This window comes from Buceros rhinoceros, unplaced genomic scaffold (assembly GCF_000710305.1).
Source record: "Buceros rhinoceros silvestris isolate BGI_N320 unplaced genomic scaffold, ASM71030v1 scaffold18068, whole genome shotgun sequence".
Classification (NCBI taxonomy): Eukaryota; Metazoa; Chordata; class Aves; order Bucerotiformes; family Bucerotidae; genus Buceros; species Buceros rhinoceros.
Genome location: NW_010426509.1, coordinates 1 through 19,895, shown reverse-complemented (window position 1 = coordinate 19,895; position 19,895 = coordinate 1). Strand labels below are relative to the sequence as shown.

Here is a 19,895-nt window from a genome sequence, read left to right as displayed (position 1 = left end):
GGGAGTTGCATTTTCTGCCAGTCGCGGGTAGACAGAGAGCCAGGGAGCATCAGCTCTGCTCCTGAGCGCAGGAGAGGGACACCTTTGCTGTCTTACTGCAGCCTCAGGTGGCGGCCAGGGCACATGCTGGGGGACATTTAGGCAGATGGGTCTGTGGACGGGGGGTCTGTGCCGATCCTCTCTGCCTCTACCAACTCTACAGGTGAGGAACTTTTCTTGCCATGCCCTCCCTGGAGCTGTGGGAGGAGATGCTTTGTGCCTGGTGTCTCCGCCAGCACCAGGGTGCTGCCACGTGGTGCAGGCAGGGTGCAGGGAAAGTGCAGCACCTGCAGAGCTGAGCAGCACCCTCACCCCAGGCCGGCCTCCGCACAGCAGGCCGGGGGGTTTTGCGGGTCCACAAAGACAGTGTGGGGGGGGCAGAGGCCGTATCCACGTGGTGCAGGCAGGGTGCAGGGAAAGTGCAGCACCTGCAGAGCTGAGCAGCACCCTCACCCCAGGCCGGCCTCCGCACAGCAGGCCGGGGGGTTTTGCAGGTCCACAAAGACAGTGTGGTGGGAGCAGAGGCCGTATCAAATGCCTGGCTTTGGCAGCTGGGCAGACTCTAAGGATCTGAAACTGGAGCAGTGTTTTAATTTGAGCAGCAGCATGGACAGTCTAAAACCACCAAGTGATTTTAACGACTGTATCGATGCAGGTGAATTACTGAGGAAAGCTTAAGGATTTCCAGCAAAATATGCTGCAACGTGCCCATGTCCTGCTGTCTGTGTATCTGCCTGGTGCTTCCCAAACACCAACACCTAAAAAGGAGAAAACCCAAAAAACAACAACAAAAAGTCTGTAAGTGCAAAGGGTGCCAGTGGCCATGAGGAGCTCCGAATTACCTTAAAGCCTGGTAACTGCAAGCGCTGCACTGCGTTACCCAACCCCTGGCTGTGAGGCTGCATACTGCATGGTCCTGCCACCGTGAGTAAGTGCACCACTGCACCAGCAGAACAGATTCAAAAAAACACAAACACAGGTTCAAATGTACATCAACTGAACATTATCTCCCTGTTCGCCTGTGTAAAGCCGTTTTGAGAAGTAACCTCTCCTGTCCTTCTACCTCACTGGTAAGACACAGGTAATCTCACGCACCTATTTCTCATTGCCAGGAGTCAGCGCGTAGGTACCAACGTGTTTCTGCCGTGAAACAGCGCTTCCGAAAAGCTGCCCTGAAGGCAAGTGCCAATGGTTTCCAGCGTGCTCACCAGCACGCTGTTTAGCCAACAACACAGAAATTACTAGAGACCTAAAAGGCTGCCACAACCATCCGAGTCTCCTCGACCTCCCTGCCTTGGCCTACACCCATAACACCTGTTACCGTGCAAGGACACTTGGGTTAATGACAACACAAATGGACAGCCCCAAGGACTGACACTGATCACATTTTGCTAGTTTTACCTTCTCGACAACTCTGCTCTAAGGGAGGAGCTGTGACTTTCAAGTGACTCTCTTGGGAGCAGTGTTATTTCACACCAGTGGCAATTATGCCTCCATAGGAGCTGCAGCATTGGCCCCGTATCTCATAAAAACTATTTGTCTTACACTATACTTTTCTTGTACCAAAGACATGACCCTTAACGACAGTGTTTGAGCAAGTAATCCTTGTATTAAAACCGCAAGAAAATCCCAAACCACACACTATACATTTAAATGTTATTAAGTTAAAAGTCTTTGGGAACATCTCAAATCTAAATTACTGTTTAAAATCTGGATGCCTCAGGCTTATAATTTCTATCACTTAATGCCAGTCAGCAACCCCAGCAGATAAATGAAACAAATCAACTGCTCCTGGAATCAAAGTCACAGCAAAATCTTTCACATCTCAGTTCAGATATATGCAGGGATTTTTATTATTCAGTATTATCTTCAGGTTTCTCATTTTCACTTAGGTTTCATCTACTGCTCTTGTTAAGTCTACTTTGACCATACGAGTAGTAGGAGATGATCCTCCTCGGAGGCCTTCCAAGAAAATCTGTGGTCTGGGTACATTGCTTGAGTTGTCACGCTTAGTCTGGGTGCCGACGTCTTTTGGCAAGTACACTTGAGTGGAGTTCTCTCTTCTCATATGGCTGAGATCAGTCTGCATGGCATGAGTTAATCTGTGGCGCAAACTGGCCTAACAACACAAGAAGAATCAAATTAAGCAAAGTTTTGATGGAACATTTTAGCACTAGTGTATACAAATGCACCTAAGTAAGTATGTTTTGCACCTATGGGATTCACAAACCTGGAACAGGGCCCACTACACCCGTCAATACACAGTTGCAACTGTGATTTGATAACTCCTGAACTAACAGGTTGTGTGAACAGCCCTGGATATAGCCCACACAATTTTAAATCAGCCTCTTACTGCTTTCTTAAAACAATGCTAAATGCTGACGCCTTTGTTTAGTCAGAATTCAATATTGTTTTCACAGTAAGCTCTTTCAGTGCTTCGAATCAATTTAAATCAGTCTGAAAGCAACATGGAATGTGATGGCAGGCTTGGACAAATCTCTTTGATTTGATGATCCTGAATACTGTGGATAACCCAACTACAGGATCAAGTCTGTGTCTGGTTTCTACCGGATGCGAGGAGGTTTTGGGGTTGGCTCACAAAATACCAGATAAAAGGGAAAAAATGCCTTCTGTCAAGATATTGCCCATTAGCCCCTCGGCAAAGGGCAAATGTTAAGGTATAATTAAAGCTCTGTTTAATCACAGAAACTGCTGTAGATACAACAACAAAACCCCTTCCCACAAAGTGTTAATGTTACAAATCAGCACTTCAAACAACAAAATGTTCGTTATTCCACAGAGCCTTCTATGTCACCAATGATGTAGAACGCTCTAAATCATATTGTTGACTGTAAATCATCATGTTGCCATCAAAATATCTAAAATACAGTCTTGTGTGGTGAGATCCGAACGCCTACACGTAAGTGAGAAAGTCCCTGGAGTCCAGCCCAATCAGCGGAGACTGGGGTCAGTGGAAGCTGGGGAGTGATTACGTTGGCCAAATTTGGTGTTCGTATCAGGGTGAGTCAAAACACGCTCCAGACTCCACTAGCTACGCGCCTCTCAAGTGGAATGGAAGGTGAAGTACCCATATGTAGACACACTGGGATATCTGCATCTACAGCTGAATCTTATGCACAGTATCATCAAGGAAAATACAGAAGAGAACAATAAGGAACTTACAGAAGAGACAGCATAGAAAGAAAGGCAGTATTTTAGCCTTTTTTTCTGAGGGTTTTAATGACAATTAAAACAAGACCAGGCATGAGATGCTTTTCGGAATGTATGCTAGTGCAAGGAACTGCGCTTGCACAGAGAAACAAACGTGAGCTGAAGGTTTTACTTCTAATATCAAATAGTGTTCTAACAATGCCATATTTTAACACTTCCTATCACTACAAGTTTTCTGGCTAAGTAAGAACAACAGAAAAAAACCCCAAGGCATCTGAGCTCATCCTCTAACACAGCCTGCAAACACATCCAATGGTCCCTTGAAGTATGAAATGCACAGCTGCTTTGCTAAGCTGCTTCTGTTATTGTAGCACATTGGCTCTAAATGTTGTGTTACCTCCATTCTACAAATTCAGCACAGTCACTGCAGACAAAACACTTTTGCATGCATCTGGGAATTTTTGTTTCAACTCAGCGTGACTAATCTCCCACATGAACATTTGAGGCTAAAAGACCCTTTTACTTTGATATACTTTCTCTAAATGTTTCAATCTAAGAAGATACAAATTTCTTTATGAATGGTCTTCATGCTCAGCTGTTGGAAAACATCCCCCTTTGCTTACGCTAAAGATAAACCACTGACCACATCTTACATTCATTTATGTACTTTTGTCCATTACAGAAGCAAAGGAGGCTTTTAGCTTGGCCTCTTGCAAACCTAATTCACTACTTTATATACCTCAGTAACAGCCATTACTTAGAATCCTTCATAAGCCAGTTAACTCTGGCAAGACTTTTCAGCTCAAAACTTTGGTTTCCTTTTATAGAGTTGGCGATTTCATGGCAAAAAGAACGACAGAAAGGAACAGGCTGCAGAGCAGACCACAGGCCTCCATAGCACGTGCATTCACCAGAAACAACCAACCAGCCCTGCCGTATTCTGTGTCCAGCTGATATTGGAAACTGCAACATTACCTGTACCCGCAAGCTCATTTTGATTGAGTGTGAAAAACCAGGTGCTATACCCTGACAACTGCATGTGCTGGCAAACCCTAGAAAGAAGCTTTTAAAATACATACTGTTACTTTGAAAGCTTTCATGTATGTGGCCAACCTTCTGAGGACAGACTGACTTCCAGTCCATCAGAAAATCATTATGACAGTATAACAAACATTTCCTCTGGCTTCTATAGACAACAGAAAACCTGCTTACTCTGTTTCTTACCTCTCTGGCCTTCACGAACGAGGGATTCAGTTAGTTAGTTAAAAAGCAGAGTTGGTTTTAGCAAACATGAAGAATTGGGATAAAATGGAAAGTATTTAATTACGAAAATTAAAAAATAAAAAAGGCTTCATGTTTTGGTATCTTTCAACGATGGGTTAGTTAGCTCAAGGAAAGCTTCTGCAGGGTCAAACACATCCGAAGGTAATCCTAACCATTCTGTCTGCCAGTTACTACATTCTTCCTCCTCTTACTTGGTAGTGATGAATATTAATACAAATTAATAGAGAATAAGGAAGTCTAGAGATAAGGAGAGAAAATACCTGGGGAAAAAAGTATCGAGCCAGTTGTAATGAAGCGTGCATCTTTAAATAAGGTTAGAGCTATGTTGCAGGGAACTGAGGTTTACAGTAATTTATGCTGAACTTTGTTATCCAACAAGAAAAATCCGGTAATAACAATACAAACCAATTTTATAGCTTTTCTTCTCAGTTCCCATTCATTCCATTCGTAGGATGTCACAATAGTTGGAGGCAAGATGTGAGTATCAGTTTGAGTACTACTGTCACATATTGTGGTTGGTTTCACCAAACATTTGCCTGCACTCCTGGCCTGGATGAAAAAAAAAAACCAACAAAACAAAACCCACAAACCAAGCAAGGCATTAACGAGAAGAATAGAGGCATCTAAGAAAAATAGCATACGGATATGCTACTTTTTAAAAGCAAATAGGAACCTGCAAACCACAACTGGATAATTTTTACATCCAACAATATTTTTGTTACCCCTGTCCCTGCTAAAAAGAAGAAACCATTAAGTGTTTGATGGATTTAATTTTTAACAGAAAACCCTTTAGCCAGAGGCCATGGCTGAATTTCAGACTTCCACATCTCGAGTGAGTGCTTAATCACTGGATTTTGTTAAAAGCGGTCCCATCACCACCACCAGTATTTTACGATGCAGACACCTCCGTTTGTCTTTATAAATGGACTAAAAATCACAAATCATAGTTAGAAGAAATGCTTAAATCTCTACCAGAGCCAGGATATATAAACTATACCTTTCTCACTAAGGGCCAGTTCAAGACTACATTCTTCCTGTTGCTAGGGACCTAGACTTTCACAACGGCTCACAGAGAACGTCAATGAATCCAAATCAAGCACACAGTTGCACTGCACCACACAGTAGCACCGCACTTTCATTATTAATGAGTCCCCTTTTGATTTGTAATATATTCTACAACTCCTGTCCCCAGATATCACTAGACCCTCTTCCACCACATAACCGATGAACGGCTAAGCTAAAGCTCCCGTTAATATCGTATCTGACTTATCTTCTATTGCACTTATTTGGAGGAAAAGAGACAGACACAGAATCTCCCTAGGCTAAGGACGAACAGCTTTTATTGCTGCCAGAATCCCTGGGCTCTGCATGTTCTCCTGCGAAGAGATTAGGTGAGAACAACATCAAGGGAAAATGTTTCTTATCAACACCCTGAAGACCTGGAAAAGAAGGACCTTCAGACATTCTGTAGGACAGGCAGATGATTATACTGGTTTCCTGAAGGTAGGTATCATCCGTTCTCTTTATGTTCTAGAACAAATAGATCAACAAGCGACCCAACAGGTGGTCAGCAGGAGGCCCAGGCAGTGTGTACCTGTACATACGGAACAAGGTATTCAAACTGATGACGAAGCTCGAGCAGTTGAATTAGTTCCACGTGTTCTTGCGCTTTATCTATATTCAGTTGAATGAACTTATCTGGATCTTGAGCAAACATGTATGCAGCTTCTCTGGAACTGAAAACGTAACATTTCTCCTTGTGCTTCAAAATTCCAATAGCAGGATTTCCTAAAAAAATCCCCAAACAAACCCCAGGAAATAAAATAGTTAATGGTATGATTCCCAATATAAAAGGCATGTTTAACCAAGATTCTGTGTTTCCCTCAGTGAGTTTCACTTCCTTTTTTTCTGACATCAGAAGAAATCCCTGAAAGTAAGCTTTTTTAAACACAGAAAAGTCTATTTCATTAGGTTAGTACAACTGGTTTTGATCAGTTCACATCCAGCATGCTTTAGTGCACATCTGTTGAAAAAAACAACAGATAAAACACCTATAGCAATGGCATAAGAAAACAACCCGTACCCACAAATGTCTCCCCTATAATCTCCAGCAAATATTTGATCCAGATAAGCACCCCATTTATACCAAAGGCGTAACACTGAAATTAACTGAAGAAGCAGATGAAGCAGCTGAGAAGGTGGACAATAAATTAACAGAGAAAATGAAATGTCAGCCAAGATAAAATAATTCATACAGGGAAACACAAATGGAGCTCAAGGACAGTGGCAGGCTCTGCTTCAGCTGTCACTGCCCACAAAAGAGCTAGAATCATCACAGACAGTGCCTCAAAAATACTAAATGGCACTTTCAGTGGCAATCAAAAAAAGCAAAATGAATGTCACAAATTATTAGGAGGCAAACAGAGGGGGAGAACAAAACCAACACTGTAAAAAATCTGTATGTTACATTTGTAATACTACATTCTGTTCTGACACCACAGAATAAGACCAGGTAAAACAAAGGGAGCTGGGAGTGATCAGAGGCTTGGAATACCTCTCACAGAAGAGGGGGTAAAGAAAGAGGCCTCTTCATCATTAAAAAGAAGCAACTGACAAAACAGTAATACGATACAAGGTTATAAAACCATGAACTGCATGCCATATAAAATTACTGTTTGCTAATTTTCCTAATAGAAAGACTATCAGGTCTTTGATGAAATTTTCAAGCCAGACCTTCTCGTAGTATATATAGTTATAATTGTGGGACTCTTGACAATAAGAATATCCCACAGCAAACTCTAAATGGATTAAAAAAGCAATTAGATAAATGAAAAACTTCTATCAAGGATTACTCAACGGAAGGTAACAGACTCATCCTTTATCTCAGGAAATCCCATAATCACTAACTGCTAGAACAGGGCAGATATAATCAGATTTCTCATAATCTTCAATTATTCATGACTGTCCACATCCAGAAATCTGGTACAAGGCTAGAGAGACCTTCAGTCCCACCCAGGACAGTTGTTCTCATATGCAGTACTAAGTGAGGGTAAGTAATTTACACTGCCATTAAAATACCTACTTTTTAACACTGCCAAGTAATGTTAATATTTCACTCCTAACCTCCTGCAGGTTTAAAAAAATCCTATATGGATAGGTTCTATAAAGAAGAGAGAGACAGAAAACGTGAAAGCAAGCCTAATTTCAGCTATCCCTTCAGTTCACGACACATGACCCTAGAACGGACAAAAAAATTTCCTATGATTAGTCGACTTAAGTTCACTTCTGCATTTTTTTCAGAGAAGATTCTTAGTGCTTTATACCAACTACCTAAAAATACACACGATGTAGGCACGAATGGGTGTGTCTGCAACACACAGGCACACCGAATAGAAGGAACAACCCTTTTCCTGTGCCTGTATTAAAACACATTAACAGCAGTAAACAAACCTGCTTTCAGGTGCAGTGTACGTTTATACTATTATCCATCACACCTTGTTTCTGCCTCTGCTTGCTCATGACTACTTTCTCTTGAAGCCCTCCTACCTGCTATTTAGGGCAGTTTATTTGTGTATTTTAAAAAGAAAAATACTTTAACAGGGGAAATAAGTTATCTGGGGTGAAAACTACAAACAAGAAAATACAGTACGCCAAATTTGGCATAAGAGGATGCGTTCAGAACATGTCTTTACTTTTTCCCCAGTACAGGTACACATGTAAGGATGGAAAAGACCTAACTACAAAGCATACCTGGGAGGGTGAGGCCTTTCACACCAATTGCATGTGCACAGAAACCACGGTACTGGATTAGCAACTGATCAAAGTTATCAGTCGTCTCTGGAAAAAGCCATTCTTGGTTCTTGAAATCGGAAACATTCACTCTGGTTTCTAAGAAAGGGTTTAACAAAGGAAGGATTTCAGTAAGTAAAATCAGATGTTTAAAATATGATAATGTTACAAGATAACAGAATTATTCTGGTCTTCATGGGATGATCTGCAGTGCCGAGATCCCAAAAGCCAAACTTTAGCCCTGCCTTAAGAGACTTCCTACTGCAAAATCAGCCCTGCAGGAATCTTCCTTAGCAGCATTAGTTTTCTTTGAAACAGAGGACGGTAATATTTTATTACTCTGTTTTGTTTTCACTCACTCATGCATTTCCAATCCCCTGGCTGGTTGCTCAGGATACCATCTCACAAATAAATACCTCTGCTAACCAAAGCCACGTTAAATTAGCTTTTTTACTCCCCCCTCTATTTCAGAAGTTCTGAAAGGTATAAAAAGACATAAACAAAGCTAAGAAATTTAAAAACAAAATGCAGAAATACTCCTCTCTGATCGTTTTGCCAGTTTTAGAAGGTAAGTTTGTCTCTAGCTGCTGTGTTTTAATTTTCTATATAAAAGCCCAAACTATACTATACGAAAAATAAATCCACACACTACAAGACTTATTTTAATTTACTGTGAAAATTCTGGTTATTAAAAAAAAAAAAAATCTATGTGTAGCACCTTCTGTAAAGAATATTCAAACGACAATATCTTGGAAAATTAAGGAAAATGACAAAGTAATAACTTTCAGTACCCATAGTTTCTTTAATCCTTTCCTCATCACTTTTCACAGTCACTCCTTCCAGAAGAGATGTTAGCACTTCCTCAGGAAAAAGCTGTGATTGGATTTCCGAGAACTGTTGCAGATTGTCAGTCATATTTCTGAGGAAGCTTAACAGTAGTATCTCATCCTGAAAGCTGGTCCAGAGGTTAGAAAGGGCAAAAAAGAGAGGCTAGAAAATAAAGAAAATTATCTGAAATCCAGATTTGTTTTATGTCTGCAGTGCAACCCAAGTGCTGTGCACAACAATCCCTGCTACGAACAAAGCAGGGCTGATCTCCAAGACCTTCAGCAACCAGAAATTCCAGAGGAACTCCTGGGCATTGTAAGAGGAGCTCCCATCACATATGCCCAAAGCATGTGCATGCAGTGAGTGTGGACCCAAAGGCCAGAATGGTACTTTTCTACACTTTATACTCCAAAGCCTTTCCCAAATACGTTACTCTGAGACCATGCTTGGAATTGAGTGTTTCACTGACGATTCAGTTTCATAACTGAAAATAAGGTGTGCAAGAGTAAGAAGGACTGTACTAAATACCAGGTTTCAGGTTTTTGCCTGCCCTGCTTCCAGAGTGACTTGGTATCACAGCCCCGAGGGTGCCATGTGTGTCAGATTGACGGGGTGCAAGCCTCTTTCAGGGTGGTACAGGGTTCAAGACAAAACTGGAAGCTACCATTTCCAGCAGCAATGCTGACATACAGGTGTACACACATACAGCAGAGGCCTATGAACTTTGAGTATAAATGCTGATGTCAATGACAGTGACATAAACGTGCCCTGTTACACCCAAACACATTGAGCATTTATGGGAAGAGATTCACCAAATCCGAAACGCAGATTAATAACATTGTATTTTATGCAAGTTAACATCACTGTAAGAACAGCCAACAAAGCCAGCTCTGGAATTTGTCAGCATCACTAACACTGTGGAAATGTTATGGTTACAAAGACAGAATAAACTAAAGGGAACATAAATCACATGACTATGAAGGGCAGCCAGATCAAAATCATTCTTATTAGAATGAACAAAGAATAGTAATGAAATCTATTGTTCCCTAAAACAAATGTTGACTACAAATGAAGGCAATATCCTATGATTTTTAAAAGGCAGAATGTCGTGCTTCTCGACATTTGCAGAGGATCCAACTTCTCAGCAACTAGCTGAAGGCAAGAACTATTTAAATGATGTGTTAATGGAGAAACCTCCAAATGACCTGAAATCAAAAGACATTACATGTTCTGTCTTCAGCAGAGAAAAAAAGACAACTGACCAACCTGAAAAAAGAAAAAAAATCTAGGAAGGAAGCAAGCAAGCAGACAGCTTCTAGGCAAAAGTGTCATGTGTATCAGTCACTTAAGCCCCGTGACGATACAGAAGAGGAGAAAAAAACGTTTTGAGCAGCTGGAGGAGAGGGAAAATATTCTCCAAATGAGAACATCTGGATTATAAAATCACAAGCGCACAAAAACTGAAGAGTCAGATCACATCTGAGATGTTATTTCTGTTACAGTGCCTTTCCCATGAGTTTGCAGCTCAGATGCCCTTATGGGAAGTATAAAAATACTCTGAGTAGGTGGTGGGGCCATGATCTTCCTTCCTCCCTCCTCCACAGTATTTATCTTGCTTTCTAACTATGTGTTTAGAAGCATGAAATATAACCTATGTGTGAACTGCACACTAGTTCAACAGCTACCTATAAGGAATTAACATGACAGATGTATCACAAAAAATAATGAGCTCTTCCATGAAAAGCAAATTAAGTGAAGCTGGTTTCTAACGTATTTCTCTCCCATTTCCTTTACGCCATGCCATCATAATAATCCCAGGTTTTCACAGGGTCATCGAGCACCCTCCTTCACAGTAACTGCAGTTCGCATCATTCATTCCCTCTTCCTCCAACACCGCCCTCACGTGTCCTGTAGCTTCCAGCTACGCGTGAAACTGGTACAGAACATCAATCATGCAGAGGTACGTGGCTGCTCACTGGCCAGACAGCACACAAACAAGCAGGTAATTGTGGCATTCCCATTTCAGGCTTGATCCTAGGAGGGCTCTAATTGTGTCTCTCTACTTCGCTTGTTTTTCAAAAGACTTGCAGAAAATTACATATTTGGAGATCTCCAGGGTCTGACAAATCCGATTGAAACTGGCCAACAGATTCAGAAGCTACTGGGAGGGGCGAGGAGGCTAAAACCCCCACCACAGAACCCCAATTTCTTTAGAAAAATTGTCTCAAGGCACCATACTGTAATAACAGGAATTGTAATCTGAAGGGATTTTAAAAGAATCACACTGTTATGTGCTGTTATCTGTCACCATTATGTTCTTTCTATTTACACAAAACAACAAAATAGAGCTGAAAATCTACAAATACTAACGAATGACTTGAGAGACTTACAGTAAAATACCATCTAATTCTTCCCCTCCCTTTTCATATTTTGCTTTTGTTTTGCCTTGAGTTCACATTCTTTAGTTTAGATGCCCCTTCAAAAACCACAGCTGCTCTTACAGTAGAGAAAAAATAACGTAGCTTTTTTCTTAACACAAACTGTGCAAAAATACAGTGGCACAGTATTTTGTAATACTTCAGCAATTTTTTATAATTAAGAAGAAATAGGTTTTCCATTCAAAACACTTACAAAAACTTCTTTGGTACCTACGGAAACCTTATTCTCCACTGTGTTTTTCAGCTGCTTCATTGTGGCTGCAAACTCCGCATTCATCTTTTCAACTTCTTGAGCACTTGTAATTGCATCAGACTGGAAAGAGAACTTACTTCAGGTAAGGAGTATGTCAGTCAAAAAATCAGGCATTTAGAAATAAGTATCTACTTGGATCTCTTAATTGAACTATTTTCAGACAACTGTTTTAAGAAATGAAATGCACTCTAACTTTCCACAAAACAAGGTATAAAACCAGGCACTTCTCTCTAACATATACTAGTAGTTTTTACAGAAAGCCTCTACATTTTTACAACGAAGAAAACTGAAAAAAACTTAAGAGAATTTTTTTTCAAGTTTTATGATAAACAGAAAAGACAAATAAAACCCTGCCATTTCTCAAAAGAACAACAGAAAGGTCTTCACAAACAAAACAAGAATTTAAATTGTAGTCTTCAAAGACTTGTGATGACTTCATATATGTTGGGGATGTCTGCAGGGTAAAATTGAGATGACTTACGGATTGAACAAGGAGGTTTTTTTCTCATGCCTTTTGGGGCACACTGAATATCTGTATGCAAACAAGGAAGTCCTTTGTTGATGAAATTAAACTAAAAAAGGAAACTTCCAGAAATTAAATGGAAGCATGGTCACACTGCAGCAAACACTTAATCTATTTTGTCTTTCACTTTACAGTAGCCAAACACAGCAAGTTAGATACAAAGTTCGGTATGACAGATGATGTAGGCTCTCATATACAGAGATACGTTTTATTTCATTTAACTCTAAATCAGTTTTCTTACATTTCTGCCCTGTACAAGTAGGTAACTTAAATACATTCCATGTGCAGTAAAATCCCACGGGATATATCATGATGATATCTCACCAGAAGGATGCAGAGGAAGGCCTCATATTGTCTCACGTTGAACAGTGCTTCTTTTAATTTCAAAGAACCCAGCTGTGAATATCTGTGTTGGTCTTCCTGCATAGATTCTAGCAGAGCTGTGTACTGGTGGGCTAGCATATGGCACGTATTGAGCTCTTCATCGACAGCCTGTGTAGCTGATGGAATGGCTTCATTTAGAATGGCTGGCACTATTTGTATAGAATATATATGAGACACACATGAAAAGAGTTATTTAAAGCTTTAGTGAATTATTGAAGTGCAGTATTTGAGCACAGTGGTCTTCCAATAAAATTTTCATTCCTAAATTTTGTCCTTATACTGATGTATTTCCAAATACTTGTGTACTTGGTTCAGCGACTGTATCTTACTAGTCAAGTGGTTCCAAATAGTCAGAATTACAGGTGTGGAAATACCACGGTCACATCAAGGCCTGCGAGAAAACTTGCTTTATAGTAGATGCAGTTCAGTTGCTACTACTGACACAGGCTTCCCGGGAGACTTCAGGCAACCTGCACAATTTTCAATTCCTAGTTTCCTCATTTGTAAAATACTAATAATGATATCAGGTCTCCCATTTCCTGGGCACTGTGCAATCTAAAAAATGCCCTAAGAAGGAGTCAAAGATTATTACTAAAAACAGAAGATAGATACTACATGAAAAAACATGCCTATGCAGTTATGAAGTTCAGCATTAGTACTTAAACCCCCACAAACTCCCCCAAATCACACAGGTCAATAAAACATAATTTAGTTGACATAAAATATACTATAAGTTTTTTCTTTAAAATTCCGCTGTTGACAGCGGACAACCATTACACTGAATGTTTTGACGTGTCTGCTTAAATAACAAAACATCTACACATGGAAATAGGAAAGCGGGCCCAGCCACCTTCTTTAAGTGCACAACACATTTCTTTATTGCCTGTGTTGAATTTTCAATGCTAGCAACATCAGCCAGCAGCAGTGCAGTAATTAGGCCTGAGTTATGTCTACTCAAAACCTGGTGAGCACAGAAAGGCTTTAGAATGAGAGGTAAATCTGCACAGGTATTACCAGCGGTCCAACCACATGTGCAGAAAGCTTAGCACTTGGCAGGGTTACTTTTCTGGAAGCAGGGTATAAAGTACAGGCAGAGCCCTACCCAGCAAGACTGCTGGTAACACTTCAGGTTTTAGTGGTCTAACTACTGGCCTTAAGCAAAAAGACATCCATTTCATCTCCTGACCCAAAAGCATTCATGCTGTGCTTTTTCCATCCATTCAGAAGTGACACGTAAACAGGTCAGTACAAAGAAGTCCATATTAGATAGTATGCTAATAAATTTAACAGGATTTACAAGCATAGTATCTATTCTAATTGATTACCAACACCACAGATATTACAGTGATGAAGACCACAACATGCTGTAAGTCATGCCTCTCGTATAACCACAATGCTTGAATGTTCCCTCACGCTGTAACCCAGTGAACCTAGAATAGAGCCAGCTGCAACTTAGAACGGTGACGTTTGTGGGAAAGCATATATTATAAAAAATAGAAAACCAACAATGCCTTGCTTAGCATATAAGGAAAAAAATATCAGCAAAATCTAGAAAGTTGCCTACTTATTTCTCTGATGTCATAGATATATACTTTTTCCTACTTACTTACACTCTTTACTTAAAATACTGTCTAACTAAGCAAGTGCTTTGCTTTCCAATAAAGCAAAATTTTCTTAGCAGGAGAGGTGTGCGCTGTAGCCTTTATTCCAGAAACCCTGGTCTTTTAAAAAAAAAAACTGGGCTAGTTTTCTACTAAAACTGGGCTGCAGACCTTTCTTAAAAAGAACTCTCCACAGTAAGCTACAATACTATGTGCATATTCACAAAACCACTTCCACCGGTCAGTCATTTGTTTGATTATTAATTGTAAACTTACCAGAAATAATGTGGCTTTTGGGAAAAGAGAAAGTAGGAGGAATAGCAAAGTCTTGCTCTACTTTGAATACAGCTTTTGAAAAATTCCAGGGTAGCCATTGACATTGTTTGCTTAGTAACGAAGCAATAAGATTCAAAATGCAAAAGATTTTTGAGAACATGTTAGGAATCTGAAGAGGTTACCCTAAATTACCAGAATATAGATAGCACCCCAGCAACTTCTATCACTTCTCATCACACCTACTCAACAGAAAATTGTAATTGTATTGACAGTGTCCTTTCAAGATTTTAATTAAGTGTTTTCAAAGGCAAACATTACATATTTGTAATAAATACATATGAGTGAATCCATATGAAAGGCTGGACATGAGCCAACAATGTGTGCTCACAGCTCCGGAAGCCAACTGTATCCTGGGCCACATCAAAAGCAGCATGGCCAGCAGGTCAAGGGAAGTGATCCTGCCGCTCTACTCCACTCTGGTGAGACCCCACTGATTTACTGCATCCAGCTCTGGAGTCCTCAGCACAAGAAAGATATGAACCTGGAGCCGGTCCAGAGCGGGAGGCCACAAACATGATCAGAGGGATGGAGCACCTCTGCTAGGAGAACAGGCTGAGGGAGTTGGAGTTGTTCAGCCTGGAGAATAGAAGACTCCAGGGACACTTTACTGCAGCCTTCCAGTACTTAAAGGGGGCTTATAAGAAAGATGGGGACAGCCTTTTTAGCAGGGCCAGATGCAAGAGGACAAGGGGTGATGGTTTTAAACTGAAAGAAGGGAGACTTAGACTAGATACAAGGAAAATATTTTTTTCAATGAGGGTGGTGAAACACTGGAATAGGTTGTCCAGAGAGGTGGTAGACGATCCGTCCCTGGAAACCTTCAAGGACAGGTTAGAAAGGGCTCTGAGCAACTTGATCTCATTGAAGATGTCCCTGCTCCCTGCAGGGAGGGGGTGGACTAGATTACCTTTGAAGGTCCCTTCCAACCCAAAACATTCTATGATTCTATTTAATTTTCTTAATGGCAAGGAGTAAGGAAACAAGTATGAGGTAAATCAGTGCATGAAGTGGATACATACAAACCTTCCACATCAATAACACAAGGCTCCCTCTTAGCTAAAAAGTAGTAGCCTACCCGGAAACCTAGAAATAAAAATACCAAACATGTACTTTTCCTTCTGGTTTACAGACCTGAGTCAAAGCTGTTTATCTAGAGAGATGGGATATTACTGCAGCCACTCCAGTGAAGAAGGTCAGAAGGAAGTAACTGGGAATACCCAGCCCAAAGGCAATTGTCTACTCACAGTCATCAATGCTGCTTCCTCCTTTCCCACGTTCCTTGTTGTACAACCGAATTCCTGTGACTAGCATGCCAAGATTTTTCAGCCGTTGCTCTTTGTTCTTCTTACTGAGTGAGATGAAAGTAATCATCTCTGTCAGGGGGAACACACTCTGAAGGGCAGCTATAAGGAAAAGGTGAGAAAAGCCTCAATACAAGGAAACAGAAAAGAAAATCATTAGACAAGGAAAAATCCCCTCTCCTGAGGGCGAATTTAGACTTCGAGGCTATGACAGTTTGGGTAGTAAGCATTCATCACAGTTTACCACATCTGTGTCTAAAGATCAGCAAAAAGAAGGTGAAATTTTATTTTTCTATAAGAAAAGCCCAATTTCACAGCTGGGAGTTTACTGACCTGTCACCTCCCTGACAACCTCACTATCTGTTGAGGATCCCAGGCCAGAGCTCAGCAGCACGTAGTTAATGATCTTTCGATAGAAATTCTTTATTTCTTCTTGCACTTGAGGACAACTCTCTGTGATATCTCTGACCAGAGGAGCCAGCCTTCCCTCCAGAACACGGTGCTGTTCACTAAGTAATTCATCTAGAAAAGGAAGACAGTTAGAAAGAGCTAACTAAATTCTTTGGGATTTGGCTTATACAGAGCATGCAATTCATTTCCGCAGTCAGAGCGCCAACTTAAGGTTTCTGAAGCACAGATATGTGGAAGAGATATTCAAGGTACCATACCGTTATGATTAACAATGGTGGAGTTAAACATTAACATAATTAGCGTGATTAACATCTGTTCGTTGAGTTCCAGAGAATTATTTGGGCCAAATTAAGCAGCAAACCTCTGGTTCTCTAGACTCCTCTGACTGCAGTAGGACCTAACGCAGAAACACACACACACATATTTCCTACACACCGGAAGTTAACATCCCCAAATCTGAACACTACTCAGGATCTCAGAATCTTACGGGACTTACTGAGCTTACCGAGTCCAGAAGATCTCGGAGCAGTTTTAATCCATGCTAACAAGAACACAGTTTCATGACCTCCACACAGAGAAATGTTTATTTTTTGTTTACTCTTGTTCTGTCTTCTATGTCCCAGCCAGCCCTCGCTGTCCCGTTGAGATCTGAAGTTACAGCTACAGCAGAGACATTCTCCCCATCTCATTTTTCTTCCACACTCCCATTCTCAGACCACAAGACGTTACCACTGATGAACCAAAACATACTCATTTAAAACTGTAACTGATTGCTCAAGGTTGCTCATCTCAGTTAGGGATATTGATAAAACATGAAGTTTTCTTTCAGATACACGAGTGCAGTTCTGACTGCCCGTTTTCTTTCAGATACACAGGCACAGTGCAAGTTTTTCTTGCTGAAGGCAGCGAGCCACTGCACCTGGAAGTGATCTAGTATGTTACATTCAGTAAATCTCTTAGGATGAAACGAGTGTACTTTCCAATCCAATGGACATTTTTTCCCTACTATATCCGTACTGAAACACTGTACTCCTATACAGTACACTTCTCCAGGGATTTTTACTGCTTTACTGCCAGCAGTCACTTAACAGAGAGAGAGAGCCCCACAGAGAGATTAAATCCTAAACTCAGAATCCACCTCTATGAAAACACATATTTACATGGAAATTACCTCGGTTTGCATAGTTCACATCAAAGTAAACTTGCATCTTAATTGTGCTCAGGGATGGGTTTGTTGTGTCAAGCAGCCTGTTAACACAGAGCTAAGAAGAAAGACGGAGAAGTGAGTTTTCTCTCATCACAAAGGAAATATGTGAACTGACAGTGACTAGGCTACACATTTCACAACAGCAGTAGAGCCCCCTCCCTAATCATTCTCTCAGTGCTATGAACGCTATGAAGTATAAGGCATTTATTAACAAGAAGGAACACATAACCCAGACTTCAGCTACAGAATCGTAAGAATAAAGTAGCATTAAAATTTAAAGGTGTTCATATCAAAATAAAATAGCATTTTAGTTATAGAAACACATAGCAAATAATGCTAGAGTCTTAGCTAAGTCCCAACTCTCAAAATAATGTCAGAATTACCTGGATAAGATTTTGCATGTCTTTTTTGGTAAGGATTTGATCCACATTAAAGCCATTTCTCGGATCTAAAACAACAGCTTTCACCTAGATATTGCCAAAAGAAAGCTATTAATTTACATTTCAACATATACACTATCTGCAACTAACCTTTTATCTTCTAAAAAAAACTCGGATGCAGTCAATATTTCTTGATTTTTTTTTTGCATTTCAATCTTTGATAATTAAAGTTACTTCATCTCGTGTTGCCAGTTTCAATCTCAGTTCTCGGACATAAATGGGAAAAAATATCCTACTTGTCATGCAAATTTTGCAGAGAAATATTTAAGTACAGCCCCTTTAAAAATTTCCTGGAACAACATTTTTCTAAGTAACTTTTTATAAAATTTCACCATGGTCGCTTATAGACTTCTCGTTGGTGTTGTAGGTATCAGTATAAACATTTACCATTTGGACAAAAAATTTGTAGCGTTCTACATACGGGCAAATATGTGCATGTTTGCAGCTGCTATATGCGTTGGCTATCTTGCCTGCCACATGGTAAAGCTTTTTATCCATGAAAATTTTCATGCCTAATTGATTAATAACGCTTTTGAGTCCCATGTATTTTTTTAAAGCCACAGTGTCACCTTTAGTGAAAAAAATGACAGACCAACAGTACTGCTGTGAACCATTTACATTCATAAACAAATTTATCAAGAGCTGATTCTGTTCTTACACCATCAATAAAGAAAGAACCCAGCACCATCTTTCTGCAGGCAGAGATTTCCAGATACATTTGGACTATATTCTGCAGCGGTGCCTCATCTCCTAAGATGAGACACTGAAGTGTATGATTTATTTTTTAGGATACTTACAGTTGTCTACTAAGGACAACACTGGGATTGATTACATTTCATTTTTAGTTTAAGTGCGATCCATGCCCATTCCTTCACACATTCAACCCATTTATACTACCCGGCCCTGCCTAAATAGAGAAACAAAAGAATTCGTCACAACAGAGGGAAGCGGGAAATGTCAAAGAATAGAAATAGCTGCTGCAATTAACATTCACCCATGCGTCATGCGATTTTGTTCATTTATGAGAGTGGGAAGAAATGTTGTTAAAACTTGGGAACTCTTCTCTTTTTCACTCTAGAAAGAGAAAAAATTGTTTCTCTGCCTGTAGAAGAAAACTGAGGGAGAACTGTGAGTCAGAGCTCAAGGAGTTACCAGGACTCAGGACCTGCAGCCTCTTCAGGGCCATATATCCTCACAGATAGCATTTCCGAGGAGTGGAACACTCCTCCGGGTTTTTAGGACCCTATGCTGAATGTCACTGAACGCCCCTGGAGAAGTTCCCAAGGCGGGTGACCAGGAACCGAGATGTTTCAAAGTTCAAGTGCCCCCTGAAAGACCCATGGCCACCACCCCAGCCTGGGCAGGCTGCCGTGGAGCTCCGATTTGCATTTCACTGCCTTTGAAGACCAAAGGAGTGTTTATGTCCTCGCTCCACCTAATTCAGTCAGCCAGCAATTTCAGGGACACTCTTCACCGTGTGTAAAATTAAGCACATACCCCACGAAAGCCTTAAAAACCGCTTTGAACTGCCGAACTACAGGCACCCACGTTTGAAACTTCTGTTCGATATGCTCCCGACTCATGTTTACCTCACTGTTTTATAGAAGACAACAGAACTTGAAAGTGGTTAGAAAGACACCCACAGCCCACCCCAAACACGTAATTTGCGCTCACCATGAACGCCACCAGGGCTTCCGACACGGTTTGTCCCTGGGCGGCGCATTCTTGTCCAATCTCCCCAATTATTTTCTTGACGACACATTCGCTCTGACGGCAGGACATACTGGGCAAACCCGCACGTTAAGGGGACTCACACTTAGAACCGATTTCAGGTGCGCCTTTCGCCGTTCCTCCTCGGGGGGCTGCGGGTGCCCGCGCCCGCGCCGCTCC

At 40.8% G+C, this 19,895-nt stretch overlaps 1 protein-coding gene across 1 annotated transcript; it reads right to left on the bottom strand.

Moving 5' to 3' along the window:
- Positions 1-1,927: 1,927 nt before the first annotated feature.
- Positions 1,928-19,787, bottom strand: LOC104498186 (chromosome unknown open reading frame, human C6orf165). Its single transcript, XM_010141538.1, has 12 exons — positions 19,680-19,787; positions 17,949-18,032; positions 17,530-17,620; positions 16,281-16,469; positions 15,891-16,049; positions 12,650-12,858; positions 11,743-11,862; positions 9,075-9,273; positions 8,245-8,382; positions 6,089-6,282; positions 4,900-5,043; positions 1,928-2,158 (listed from the first exon to the last, which is right to left on the bottom strand). Exons 1-12 carry the CDS (start codon positions 19,785-19,787, stop codon positions 1,928-1,930), a joined length of 1,866 nt encoding a protein of 621 aa, XP_010139840.1.
- Between the last annotated feature and the right edge of the window lie 108 nt (positions 19,788-19,895).

Coding starts and splice junctions, on each gene's coding strand:
- LOC104498186 (XM_010141538.1), bottom strand. CDS start 19,787: ATGTCCTGCCGTCAGAGCGAATGTGTCGTCAAGAAAATAATTGGGGAG. Junction 18,033..19,679: donor AAGCCCTGGTGGCGTTCATG/GTGAGCGCAAAT, acceptor GGCAATATCTAG/GTGAAAGCTGTTGTTTTAGA. Junction 12,859..15,890: donor AGGAAGCAGCATTGATGACT/GTGAGTAGACAA, acceptor CTATACAAATAG/TGCCAGCCATTCTAAATGAA.